Source organism: Dendrobates tinctorius, unplaced genomic scaffold (genome assembly GCF_039654945.1).
Source record: "Dendrobates tinctorius isolate UK_male_01 unplaced genomic scaffold, ASM3965494v1 ptg000208l, whole genome shotgun sequence".
NCBI classification, from domain to species: domain Eukaryota; kingdom Metazoa; phylum Chordata; class Amphibia; order Anura; family Dendrobatidae; genus Dendrobates; species Dendrobates tinctorius.
Window position 1 is genome coordinate 2,465,533 of NW_027361875.1, and position 13,695 is coordinate 2,479,227.

The following is a 13,695-nucleotide window of genomic DNA, read 5'->3' on the forward strand; positions in this document are numbered from 1 at the left end:
CCCGCACTGCTGGCTGCTCCTGTCTCCTCCTGCTCTGTCTGGCACACCACACAGTGAGAGCGCGATGACATCATCGCGCCCCCGCTGTGTCAGAGGCAGAGCGGGGAATGATGGGAGAGGGAGTGTCAGCTGACGCTCTCTCCTCCATCACTGCCTCCTTCAATGCGGCGGCGGCGGGAGTCTCAAGTGCTGCATAGCGGCTATGTGATATGCCGTTGGCTGGGGGCCCCTGGAGGAGCGAGGGCCCTAGGCAGCTGCCTGGTCTGCCTGCCCCTAACCCTGGCCCTGCACATATAGTACATGGGATAGAGCGAACATCATCAGCGACTGCTCTTTACCCCAAGTGCAGACTCCTCCACTAAAGTCCCTGCAGATCACAGATCATGTAGAGGACACAATATTCCATAGTCACTGTGCTTACACCACAGAAAATCCACACCGTGCACCATCTCAGTAGCCTCCACCCCACCACACATGGAAAGGTGGTCCTGGTGCAAGGGGATGTAATGGAAATAGGATATATTAGTGCAGCAAGAGATGTTTTCTGGGATAGAGATGGAAAAGGAGATATCGTTGGAATTACAGAACAAGGAGGTATAGCGGCAGAATAAACATGGTGGGAACGGGACGCCACAATGTAAAGTTATAATTGTAGTAAGCTGAACTGACAACGTGACCACAAGCCTGAAAGCCAATGAGTGGCATGTGCCCAGGATAATGGGGCCAGAAATAATAAACAAAGCAAGAAAAAAACGCATTGAAATTATTTTCAACACAAAAACTTTTCAGGTTTAGAATTTTTTGACTCATAGAAACCGCCTGAAAGATCTAACAGTATAGTAAAAGGGTATTTCCACCATAAATATTCATTGTCTATCCATAGGATATGTCATCACTGTCTGATACATGTACTCCCATTTCTGATGAATACAGAGATGGCCGTGCATATTCAAGGTCCTCTTCATTGATTTCAATGAGAGTTACGGAAATAGACGTAAAAGCAGGATAGGGAACAGCCATTCTGAAGAAAGGTGTGGAGCACAAATGTGAGAACGGCATTTGTCAGACATATATGGCATATTCTATGGACACAAATGTCTAAGATGGGAAAATACCTTCAAAGTGGATTAGTTAGCAGTTTTCACATTACTCACTGCAAATCTCCTAAATCTGATGATACTGGTGTACTTACCATGAAAATCAATATCAAAATTGCAGTCTAGTTCTCCAAGTTAAAAAGATCATTTTATGAGTCCAGCGAGACCTAAAATCATAAAAAGTCATTTTCAAATTAGGCAGGAAAACTTTTATATAGCATCATGCAGCCTTTCTTAAAGGGATTTTCAAAGTCTAAGATAATGAATTCCGATTAAAATTTGGTGATTTTGGTGGACATGATACTGTGTGGGGTTCCTGTTGTGGACATTATACTATCTGCAGGTCTATGGGTTACATTATACTATGTTGAGAGCTGTGGTGACCATCATACTCTATGGGACCGCTATGGGGGACATCATAATGTATGGGAGCTGTGGGGTCCTCATACTGTACAGGTGGCTTTGGTGGACATCACACTTCATTTAGGGGCCTGAGGTGGACATCACAATGTTTGGGGTTCTGTAGTGCCTCTCATACTGTATATTAGTGGCTGCGGTGGATACCATACTGTAAGGGAGGCTGTTGTGACAATCTTACTGTGTGCGGTGCTGTGGGGCATAATACTTTGTGTAAGGTTTGTGGAGAAGTGACACTGTGTGGGGTCATCACAGTCTACAGAGGTCATGAAAGGGGTATGATAGTGAGATCACTTAGACAATTATTTTGTTCCTACTGAAGCCCCTAAGTGATCAAATATATTTCCTTCTCTGTTTTTAAAAAGTAAGGAGATATGCTCTTCTTTTACTTTGATGTGATAGGACTTTTTCTATAGGACGCCTTGGTATTTCTATGTATGCCCCTGCTCAGGAGCATTATTGCAATACAGGGGCACTGAGGGTCATTATTGTGAGGCCCAATGGGGGATTGTTATAATTTTAGGGGAGCAAGGAGTCATTAGAATTATTAATATAAGAAAGCACAGAGGATATTTTTATTATTATAAGGAGATGAAGGGTCATTCTTATAAGAGGAAAAGGGGTAGCATTATCAAAGGAGGTACAGGGGATTTATTATAAAGGTACCACAAGTTGTGGTTTGTGTAGAGGTGGAAGAGTGTGAGGGTCCTGGAAAATCAGTAAAGTGAAGATGTCTGTGTGTTACATTTTGTGGGGATGAGTTATGGATGGAAAAAGAGGTCAAGGTGGTCTGGACCGAATGCAAAGGAAAGGAAAATGAAAGGCAATCAGAGAGAACGTCACTAGTGAGAACCTGCACACAACACACCTACAGGTGCTACTCACAAAAGTACAATATCATCAAAAAGTAAATTTATTTCAGTTCTTCAATACAAAAAGTGAAACTCATATACTATATAAAATCAGAACAAACAGAGTGATCTATTTCATGTGTTTATTTCTGTTAATGTTGATAATTATGGCTTACAGCCAATGAAAACCCAAAAGTCATTATCTCAGGAAATTAGAACACTTTATTACACCAGCTTGAAAAATTATTTTAAAATCTGAGATGTTGGCCTTCTGAAATGTATGTTCAGTAAATGCCCTCAATACAGTGGGGGAAATAAGTATATAATCCCTTGATCCCTTTTGTAAGTTTGCCCAATGACAAAGACATGAACAGTCTATAATTTTAAGGGTAGGTTAAAGACACATATGCTCAAATGGGAGTAATATCTGGGTAAAACACTGACCGTGGTAGAATGGAGAAATGGGAGGGTAAAAGAAACCCTCCCATACCCCTGTTGGACACGCCCCCGGAAGAAGCTGAGGGCGAAACGCGCGTCGGGGCACGGACGGCTCACTCCTTTGAACTTGCGGCAACCTTTAAGGTAATATACATGGCGGTCCTGGTAGCGGTTACATTATTATGGGTATTTGATTCTTTATATGTGCATTTTGGGGCAAGTTAAATCTCTTGGAGAAATTGTAGCGCCATATTATTTGCCATCATCTCATTAGACTATAGGAATCATTTATTGTCTAGTTGTGCTATAATGTACTCGGTTTAATGTATGAATTTTTTACCTCTGTATATTTATTCTGATTTAAACTGATTTGCCTGGTCATTCAATCTTTGCAATATATTATTTCATATTGGAAGTACACAGGATTATCTATAGAGTGTTGCTTTTCTGGTTGCATTTTTTGTGCTTATATTCCGTGCCATATGGTTTGTGTGCATATTTATATGATAGAAATAAAATCTACTGTTATTATATGCATTTTTCTTTGGATCTCTTCATTGGATCTGTTGTTTCATGACACCAGTACCCTATTTTGTGTGCTTATGTATGTTGAAGTGCCATAGCTTTTATATTTGGACTAATTTCGTGTTCATACGTGTGCACATAGCCTAAGGCCGGGGTCACACTGGCGAGGAATACGGCCGAGTGAGAGGCGCTAAAAGCACGCATTACTCACGGACCAATGATTCTCTATGGGGTACCTCGCACCAGCCGTATATTTCTCATCCGTATTCTACGCTCTGTGCCAATCGCAGCATGCTGCGATTGTCAGCGTACTACAGCCGTAGTACGCCAATGCAAGTCTATGGGTGCGCAAAAAATACGGATTACACACGGACCACACATGTGACTTGCGAGAAATACGCACCCGGTGTCTTTTAGCAAAGCCGGCAATTCAGTGCGCTATACAGTAAACTCACACTGACAGTTTTAATAAAGAAATGAAAGAATAGATATAGACACATAGAATACATATATATATATATATATATATATAAATATATATATATACATGCATTCTATGTGTCTATATCTATTCTTTCATTTCTTTATTAAAACTGTCATAGGGCTCCATTATATGTCCATTTTGCAAGCCTGGGAGAAAATATCGCCATACGGATGCCATACGGATTACATACGGATGCTGACATGCGCAAAATACGCGACCACACCTTGCTTACGGATTACATACGGAGCACTGTTTAGGGGCCATTCATCCGTATTACACATGTAAAATACTGACCGTATTTTGCGATGGTTAGTGTGACCCCGGCCTAACACTGCGGTTATGACTCTGGTCACTAGATGGAGCCAGAAAACACTGTAAACATTAACAAGCAGATAATCAGGGATTATGAATTAAATGTCGGAGACAGAACAACAACCATTTGGTACATTCAAAAAAGTTCTTTTTTTCTCATTAATGTACACTCTGCACCCCATCTTGACTGAAAAAAACAAACAGAAATGTAGACATTTTTGCAAATTTATTAAAAAAAAGAAAAACTGAAATATCACATGGGCATAAGTATTCAGACCCTTTTCTCAGACTCTCATATTTAAGTCACATGCTGTCCGTTTCCTTGTGATCCTCCTTGAGATGGTACCACTCCTTCACTGGAGTCCAGCTGTGTTTAATTAAACTGATAGGACTTGATTTGTAAAGGCACACACCTGTCTATATAAGACCTCACAGTGCATGTCAGACCAAATGAGAATCATGAGGTCAAAGGAACTGGCCAAGGAGCTCAGAGACAGAATTGTGGCAAGACACACATCTGGCCAAGGTTACAAAATAAGTTCTGCAGTACTCAAGGTACCTAAGAGCACAGAGGCCTCCATAATCCTTAAATGGAAGAAGTTTGGGACCACCAGAAGTTTTCCTAGACCTGGCCGTCCAGCCAAACTGAGCAATCGTGGGAAAAAAGCCATGGTGAGAGAGGTAAAGAAGAACCCCAAGAGGGAGAAAGTTCCACAAAGTCAACTATCACAGCAGCCCTCCACCAGTCGGGCCTTTATGGCAGAGTGGCCCAATGGAAGCCTCTCCTCAGTGCAAGACATATGAAAGCCCGCATAGACTTTGCTAAAAAAAAAACAAAACACATGAATGACTCCCAGACTATGAGAAATAAGATACTCTGGTCTGATGAGACGAAGATAGAACTTTTTGGTGATAATTCTAAGCGATATGTGTGGAGAAAACCAGGTCTGCTCATCACTTGCCCAATACAATCCTAACAGTGAAACATGGTGGTGGCAGCATCATGCTATGAGGGTGTTTTTCAGCTGCAGGGACAGGATAACTGGTTGCAATTGAAGGAAACATGAAAGCGACCAAGCACAGAGATATCGTGGCTGAAAACCTCTTCCAGAGTGCTCTGGACCTCAAACTTGGCTGTAGGTTCACCTTCCAACAAGACAATACCCTAGCCACACAGCTAAAATAACATGGGTATGGTGCCAATTTTTGTTGCAGAAAAACCACAGCATAATACAGTACCAGAGTTAAAAATCTCAACTACACATTGCAGAATTTTTCCGCATGTAAATCTACTCGTTAAGCGGATTGTAAAACCCGCAGCATGGCGATTCTTAGCGCGGAAGTCATTGCAGTCTTCAATACATGGGCTGAAACCCCTCAATAAATCCACAATAAAAATCTGCATGTAATGAAGATTTTGATGAGGAAATGCAGAAATTCTGCAGATATGTAACGGAAAATATGCATCAAATGGACAACATGTGCATTAAGCCTTAGGGCTCTGTCAGCCATCCTACGTGTTTTGCACCTACAGTGATTGTTTCATCAGAGATTGTTTTCAGAGTTTCATCCAAGACTGATCCAAGTCTCATAATATTTTTCCATTATGGTTCATTTGCTTCCGAAATGCAAAATTAAGCAACTTTCTAAATAACCTTCATTAAAAAGTTTTAAGCATTGCTGCAAAGTGTTGTCAAGTTTTTTATCTAGCCAAGTGATTTTAAAAAAATTTTACATATCCGACAGCTCTTGCTCCTGATGACATTTTTGCTCTCCGCATCCATTCTCTCGCTGTTCGATATAGCAGCAGGTAGGAGGAGGGAGCTGTTTAACAATCTCCACAATGTGGACAGGGAAGAAAGCATGTACAGTCTTAAACAGGTTATCTAAAAGGGGGAAAGGACATGAAGATCAAATAAGGAAAGTATCAGATGTGCTGATATAGGAACTACTGGAGATACACAGAGCTCGCATCCAGCCTATATTACTGGGAGGGACACTCCCTCAAAAGACAAAATTGTGAGCTTTCAACCAAGCTGCAAACTGCATATCCGAGGGGTCTGAAAATGAATGAAGACTGAAGATTGACACTCATTGCAAATTTATTATGTAAATGTAGCTACTACATAGGAGAAGAAGTTAGAAATTCAGGTTTTAATTACACATACTTCATAGTAGCCAAAAAATGAGCTCCCGTCATCCACCTCTATAGGACTCACCTATCCAGCCAACGAACCACAAGCTCCAGCAGCGTCGCTAACAACCATCGTCTGATTACCGCCAGGAATTACATGACCTTTCTCTTTGACGCCGAGAAAAGCAGTTAAACCGGTTAATCCAACCGCACCCAAAAAATGTGACAGGTGCCCGTCCGCAAGACTAGGGTCCAGCTTTCAAAAAGAAACATTTGAACAGTTGAAAATGAAACACGGTCACAATCATTTTACAATTTCATTAAAAAAAATATTGCAATATTCGGCTGTTTTTGCACAAAGTAAAGATCTACAAATGTTTATCCACTAAAAAAAAAAATTGAAAAATGTAATAATTAAAATGACAGCTTTGCTTTTCTCAGTGATCTCCTTGTAGCCAGTAGGTAGACACTTCAAGCAAGGCAGGGTTTAAAGGCAATATGTCAAGGCTTTTTTTTTTACATCTGAAAGTAGTGTTGTGGCTGTTCCCTTGTAAAGTTAACACTAGATTTCTCTAGTATACAAGTCAGAGGAAAAACAGGCTGGAAGTGCACTGGGGGCGTGTCAGTGTACTTGAACTACTTCTACCAACTGACTGACACGCCCCAGTGCACTTCCAACCTGATTAGCATATGGCTTCTACATTAGATTCCTCATGCCTGGCACATCCGATCTCTACAAAAAAAAGTATCATTTTTCTTAGGATAGAAGCACCTATACCACTCAGGTGTAAAAAATAACTAAATAATGACAAGTTCTCTTTAAGGCTCCCATTTACACTGGGGTAAAGTCTGCAGGACCAGTTAACCATGTCCCTCAATATAAGCTACTAGCAGAAGCGTCTGACAGTATATATCTCCTCTCCCCATATATAACACATGCAAACTTGGCCAAGAGTGTGCATGTATATGGGGGCCACGAGCAATAGTTGTCGGCTGGTGATCAATATGTTTGAGTCCCCGCGGCTGAATGTCTGTTAGACAGCCGCAACACATATGGGGATTTCCTGTTTGTTAGGCAATCCCTGCATGTGTTGAGACTGTTGAACAGCCGTGAGACATGCACCCATAGGGACCTGAACATATTATTTGAGTACGCCAGAGACCCTCGGTTAGCACTGAGCATGCTCAGATAACACCTTATCCGAGCATGTTCGCTCATCACTAGTCAGTAGCTCTGGTGCCCTAATGGACAGGTACATTTTGGATAGAATGACCCACTGGCGGACACAGATGAGGCCCTCTGCACGAAGTCTATGGGCCCTTTCAGTCCAGTAGCTCCTCATAATGCACAATTCCATGCGCTTTGTAGGTGGTAGTGGCCCCATTATCTCTTGGGTCCCTGTGCGGCTGCCCAGGTTGTATCAGTGATATGTCCACCCCTGGGTTGACCTGGTTAGACCCTGTGGACGTTATGCAGGTACAATCATTCGCACTCAGGTTACCTTGGTCAGAGAGTTGCCTTCCAACACACACTTTGTCTGCCAGGGCCAACTGAAACGTGTAACCATCTCTCCAGGTTTAATGTTCCGGTGTCTACTTTGCTCCACCACGCCAATACCACCGCTGTCCAGCACTTCGTTGATTTTCCATGCCTGGATATAATCTGTGCCGGTGTCTTCGTTCATGCGGCAGCGCTGGAAAATGTAAATGACTACGTTATATAACCTGCGGTCACAATTTTGCAGATGTTGCTGCATATTCTGGTTAAAGCAAACGCCAGGGTCGCACATTTGGAGCGTTTTTTTCAACTAAGCAAAACGTTGATATTTATCAATTTTTTTTTGTACATCATTAAAAATATATCATTGCACAAATAGTTAACATCTTCCTCTTGTTATAGCAGCTTAAAGTTCCCAGTTCTATTCATAAACCCAGCTCATGTCTTCCTCTCCCCTTGGGATCTCTTCTTGACTTTTCTATTTTGTTATAATTTTCTGCTAAAAGTTCTTTTCTTTCCTTTGTCAGGCTTGGCAAAGCCCAACTTGATTGCAAGAAGTTAATGAATAATTTGTCAATATGTCATACTTCGGTGCCGGGGAGGCTGTGTGGATGATGTAGGGACGCGTCATCCACAAGAAGCAAGAAGGAGGGAGGCGCCGGACCAAGACCAGTGATGCCCATCAGACTGGACCGCCCCACAGGTGAGTATAATAAAAGCTCTTTATTTTGTATTGCATCTTGGCACCGTCCAGGCTGAAAGCTAATTCTCCTCCAGACATGGATTATGGAGTGGGACAGAACGACAGACAGGTAAAGTATATTGTTGGTTTTATATTTTACTTTTATTACAAGAGATCAAGAGCTTTGATGGATTTGGGCAAGGTCGTGCGTATGGTTTAATTGAGATTATTAAAGGAGTCTGTGTCATTATTTCAATTAAAGGACTTTATTCTGGGTGTCTGTATTTTCTTACAATGTGACTATGGGGTTAGTAATGGGGGCGTCTTATTGACGCCTCTCCATTACTAACCTTGGGGCTTGATGTCACCTGACAATACAAAGATTACATCAATCCCCACACTATCACCCCACTTGACACCGCTACAGGACAAGTGGGAAGAGCCGGGCAAAGAGACAGAATTGGCACATCTAATAGATGTGCCTTTTCTGGGCAGCTGCGTGCTGCTGTTTTTAGGCTGGGGGGCCTATATCAATGACCCCTTGCCAGGGTGAGAACACCAGCCCCCAGCTGTGAGCTTTAGCAAGGCTGGTTGTCAAAAATAGGGGGGACCCCACGCCGTTTTTTTAAATTATTTATTTAAATAATTTTAAAAAAAGCGTGGGGACCCCTCTATTCTTGATAACCAGCCTTGCTGAAGCTGGCAGCTGAGGGTTGCAGCCCACAGCTGTGAGTTTTGCCAGGCTGGTTATAGAAAATAAGGGGAACCCACGCCAGGTTTTTCATTCATTTAGTTGTAACGAAGGAGGCGGGTGAGGAATACCCTCATCATGCGCTCCTGCTGTCACTGTTCTTAGCGGCAACAGGTGTAGTTTGATGAGAGTAATAGTCCCAAAAGCCCCCACCTGCTGCCATCGTTCTGACTTTAATAGAACTCTCATCATTCTCTCCTGCTCGTGCCGATCGCCGGCAGAGCAGGAGAGAATGATGACAGCGCCTTCAGCACCTTCTGCCAGGAATAGCACTTACTGTAGCGCTTCTTCCACGGTGCCAATGCGTGTCACAAGGATGACATCAATGTGTGTTCTCCATGTGCGGGACATTTTGCCACCTGTGATGATGGTAAAAAATGGACATGTCAGAGTGTTTTGCCCATGGACACACGGTCCGTGGAAACACACTGACATGGGCACAGACCCATTCATTTGAATGGGTCTATGTGTGTGTCTCCCGTACATTTGAAAACTGTCACCAAACGTGCTGGAGACGCCGATGTCTGAAAGAGGCCTCAAGGAGGATCACAAGGAAACGGACAGCATGTGACTTAAATATGAGTGTCTGAGCAAAGGGTCTGAATACTTATGACCATGTGATATTTCAGTTTTTCGTTTTTAATAAATTTGCAAAAATGTCTACATTTCTGTTTTTTTCAGTCACGATGAGGTGCAGAGTGTACATTAATGAGAAATAATGAACTGTCTTGAATTTACCAAATGTCTGCAATGAAACAAAGAGTGAAAAATTAAAAGGGGTCTGAATACTTTCCCTACTCACCGTAAGAAATGAAAATATACAGTATGTATAATGTAGGAGAACGTTAGCTCCAGGCAAAAACAATTCTGCATTCTGATATGCAAATCCAGACATTTCTACTATATGTCTTTACAGGAAAACAAGCTCTAGCCAAAATTGTACTATTCTAAATATGCAAAAAAAAGTGTTTTCATCCCAGTCTCCAATATATGTTCATCATTCTCTCCACATTTTAGTGTTATAAAAAAGACTGATGATGATATACATCTGATTTACTGTATATTAGTATTTATCATCAATAACAATTATCTATATTGTGTTGTTCCTCTTTTACTCCTCCGGGAAATAACCTGACAACTGGGAAAAATCATCTTCCCCTGTCGAAGGTGTGGATCCCGAAAAAGCCTGACACGGTAAGAGGACGTTTCACATGGTGACACTCACCTTCTCCATTTCTTTGTATAATTCCATGGGTAATAACAGAGTTACCATACAATGCGGAGTTGTTAGAAAACATATGGGATCGGTTTTATATTTTTGCGCACACAGACGTCAATGGGCAAGTCTCTTCCAAAATAACTAAAAAAAAAAAAAAAAGTGCATGCGAGGCGATTGGAGCCACCCGGGACTGATGGCGACTTCTGTACATAAAGACGCACAGACTGCTCACCAGGTAAGGATCCACAGAAAGGTACAAGGTTTGGGTCATCACTTGTCCATCCATCAGCTCCTCTGTAACATCTGCTTCCTCCAGGCGGAAGTTTTCCGTTACTGGCTCCCCATCATTTCCTGAAGAAAAATACACAACATTGCTAGGTATCAATTCACATTTGCTAAAATCGGTGGCAAGAGGGGCAAAGGCCAAAAAGGGGAGATCTCCTTGGACTATGCATCTTCTTTCAATTTTTTCTTACATTTTATGTAATTTCTGCAACATATTTTCTCAGAAGTGTACATTGCACCGTTCCTCTGTTAATCCTCCTAGGAATGTATAAATAAGTTCAGATCTGGGTAAAGTGTTCCTGCACGCTAAAGACCAGTGCTCCTGTGCGCCCTAAAGACAGAGCTCCTGCATGTTAAAAAACCATGTAAAGCGTTTCTGCACTGTCAAATCCGGGCCGACAAGCAGGCACTAAAATACCTACCCTATTGGCAAAGAGAAAGGTTACTTCCAGTTATTTCCAGGAAGAATAACAGAGCTCTTAAAAAAAAAATCAAAGTTGTAATTTTTTATAGAATATTCAAGGATTTACTAAAATCTAAGAGCGGACAGAAGACAGACATTTGCGCTACACATCCAGCCAGGAGAAACATCTGCTGCTCCGAATTCAGCGGCCGCGGAGATCACTTTCCAGTATGTGCGATTTGTGCGACACAGGTGGTATAGAGATGTGATGCGCTAAATCTAAGCTACACGCCCTATTTATGTGACGCGGACTAAAAAGCAGGGTCACAGGTCAGCACAGGTCACTTTCACACTGTTCACTCAAGTTTGGCGCTTGGTTCTGACACTGAAAACCGTAACCAGTGTCACAACATTTACATTTACTTTTTTTATGTATCCATTTTGAAAAAAGGGTGCATAAAAAAAAGAGCAAAACAGATGCAACGTATATGTCAAGAGAATGGAGATACTGTGCGTGGCAATGTACAGTCTCCAGCAAGTAGCTCATGATTGCACTGTGGTATGACTGTGTGCATACTCCGTCTCCTGTGATATCACCATGTGCATGATGACTGGACTGTAAATTCATTGACACAATTATTCCCTTTACTGTGGCACCACCATGTACAATGTGTTCTAGTGTTAATCTGACAGCACTGGGTGAATTATCGCATCATGACGACCATTCTGTGCATAGTTTAGTAAAGACCCTTAGCACAGAACAGAGAGCAAAGTAACTATAATTATAATTTCAGGCATTAAAATGTTTTTCTGGTTTCAGAAACTCCTCTTCCCCGACAGCAGTTTGTTAAATAAAAAAAAAGTTTTACTCACCCTCTCCATGGCCAGCACTGAGTCTACGCTGCTCTCAGATTAAACCTTCTGACAGATTCTCTTTTAACTTGGTCAATCCCGTGTGTGAATAGGGCCCACTTCACGATGATTGCACCACTAAAGGGATTTTCCAGTTTTGGAAACCTCCTCTCCTCCGGCTACTGTTTGCTTGAAAAAAGACAATCTGTGCTTTCCCTCCCTGAGTCCAGCGCCGAGTCTCCACCACTTCTCCTGGTGTCTAGCATTGCCTGTAGTATTGATGGCACGGCTGCTGTTCTGCTGTCGGTTTGGGAGAGGCTGCTGAGCTCACTGATTGGCTGCAGTTCTGCCAGCTTGACTTCAGCGCTGCTGACGATAATGGGAACAAGAAGCACCTTTAACACCTTGTCATTCTAACACGTACATCAACATGTGCTTATATCACCCTACATGGGTCAATACAATAGCATTGCTACATGCACAACCATTTTCCAATGGCCATTTTTTATACTAGTAAACTGGCCATCATTGAGCGCTGCCTCGATTATTTTTCCATTTAGTTCATTACCAGTATATGCTCACATGTATTGTTGTTCTCATATTTGCACTGTGCCAAGTGTATCAGTGGATTTATGTATTCAGCTGCTTCTTTGGACACACAATTTTTATAGTTTTTAGATTATTCACATTATTATTTGGATATGCACCCCCTGTCATCTTGTTGTATTACTCTTGCACATCTATTGTTTGGTTAATAAAGTTTAGATATTCAGTAACACGATCTATATTTGTCCTTTACTTTGTTTTTGTTTTTTCTTGTAGTCTCTGCAGAATGAAAAGCACAATAAACAGACTGGTTAAAAAATAAAACACATACACTTATATCGCCAATCTCCTGTCTCTGCCCGGTCCTCTGCTGGCTCGCTTACTCCCTTTCTCCCACCTGAATTCCCTATTCACAGCCTCCTTACTAACAGCCCAGCACCTTGTAATTCAAGTGGCACAAACCTGAGAACACCAGAATTGGCCGGTCCTACGTTCTCTGCACAGATGAGAGCATGTTCACACTGAGCAAGTGACAGATGTGACAGTCTGGAGATGCCGTGGTGAATGTTATGCAGTCTGCACAATCACCTGGTAGGACGGGTACTATGTGATAGCCAACGGCTTCTGACTGCTATTAGGTACCAGGATGAAATTCTCAGAGCCATTGTCAGACCTTACCGCGGTGCAGTGGACCCTGGGCTCCTCCTAGTGCAGGACATTACTCGACCTCATGTGAACAGACTGGGTACGCAGTTACTGAATGATGAAGGTATTGATGAGTCCATGATCCCCAGAACTGGTGCAATTTGTACAGCCACACAGGGGTCCAAGAGGTTAGGGGGCCACTACCACCTCCAAAACAGGCCCAGACCTGAATTGAATTGGGAACCTCTAAAACATTATGTATCAATGCATCTAATGCCGGGGTCTGGGAGGCTGTGGTTGGTGTTGCTCAAAAAGCTGATTGCAACAGACTCCATGGATGAGCGGCCTATGTCTATTAATGAACAGAAGGGAGGCTATATTGGGCACTGATATATATGTTTAAATGCCAGAAATGTATTTTTTAACTTTTTGAGTTCCTTGATTATTATTCTCACTGTAAGAGGAAAATAAACAAATGAGATGAGAAAATGTATGTTTTTCATTTAGTTGCAAATGAATTCTGTACAATAATAGTTACTCAATACTTCTGCGCACA

General features: G+C 42.1%; 1 protein-coding gene across 1 annotated transcript; it reads right to left on the reverse strand.

The window, feature by feature from the left end:
- Positions 1-6,343: 6,343 nt before the first annotated feature.
- LOC141058065 (prostaglandin reductase 2-like) lies at positions 6,344-12,548 on the reverse strand. The gene is made up of 5 exons (XM_073554227.1): positions 12,531-12,548; positions 12,280-12,361; positions 10,641-10,759; positions 7,761-7,952; positions 6,344-6,514 (listed from the first exon to the last, which is right to left on the reverse strand). The coding sequence occupies exons 1-5, from the start codon at positions 12,546-12,548 to the stop codon at positions 6,344-6,346; spliced, it is 582 nt and encodes a 193-aa protein (XP_073410328.1).
- Between the last annotated feature and the right edge of the window lie 1,147 nt (positions 12,549-13,695).

What these genes read in the sequence shown, in the direction of transcription:
- LOC141058065 (XM_073554227.1), bottom strand. An exon ending in GGCAGAACTGCAGCCAATCA is followed by an intron (nt 10,760 to 12,279) that starts GTGAGCTCAGCA and finishes ATTTTTCTTCAG; the next exon opens with GAAATGATGGGGAGCCAGTA. An exon ending in TTTCTGTGGATCCTTACCTG is followed by an intron (nt 7,953 to 10,640) that starts GTGAGCAGTCTG and finishes TACATTTTCCAG; the next exon opens with CGCTGCCGCATGAACGAAGA.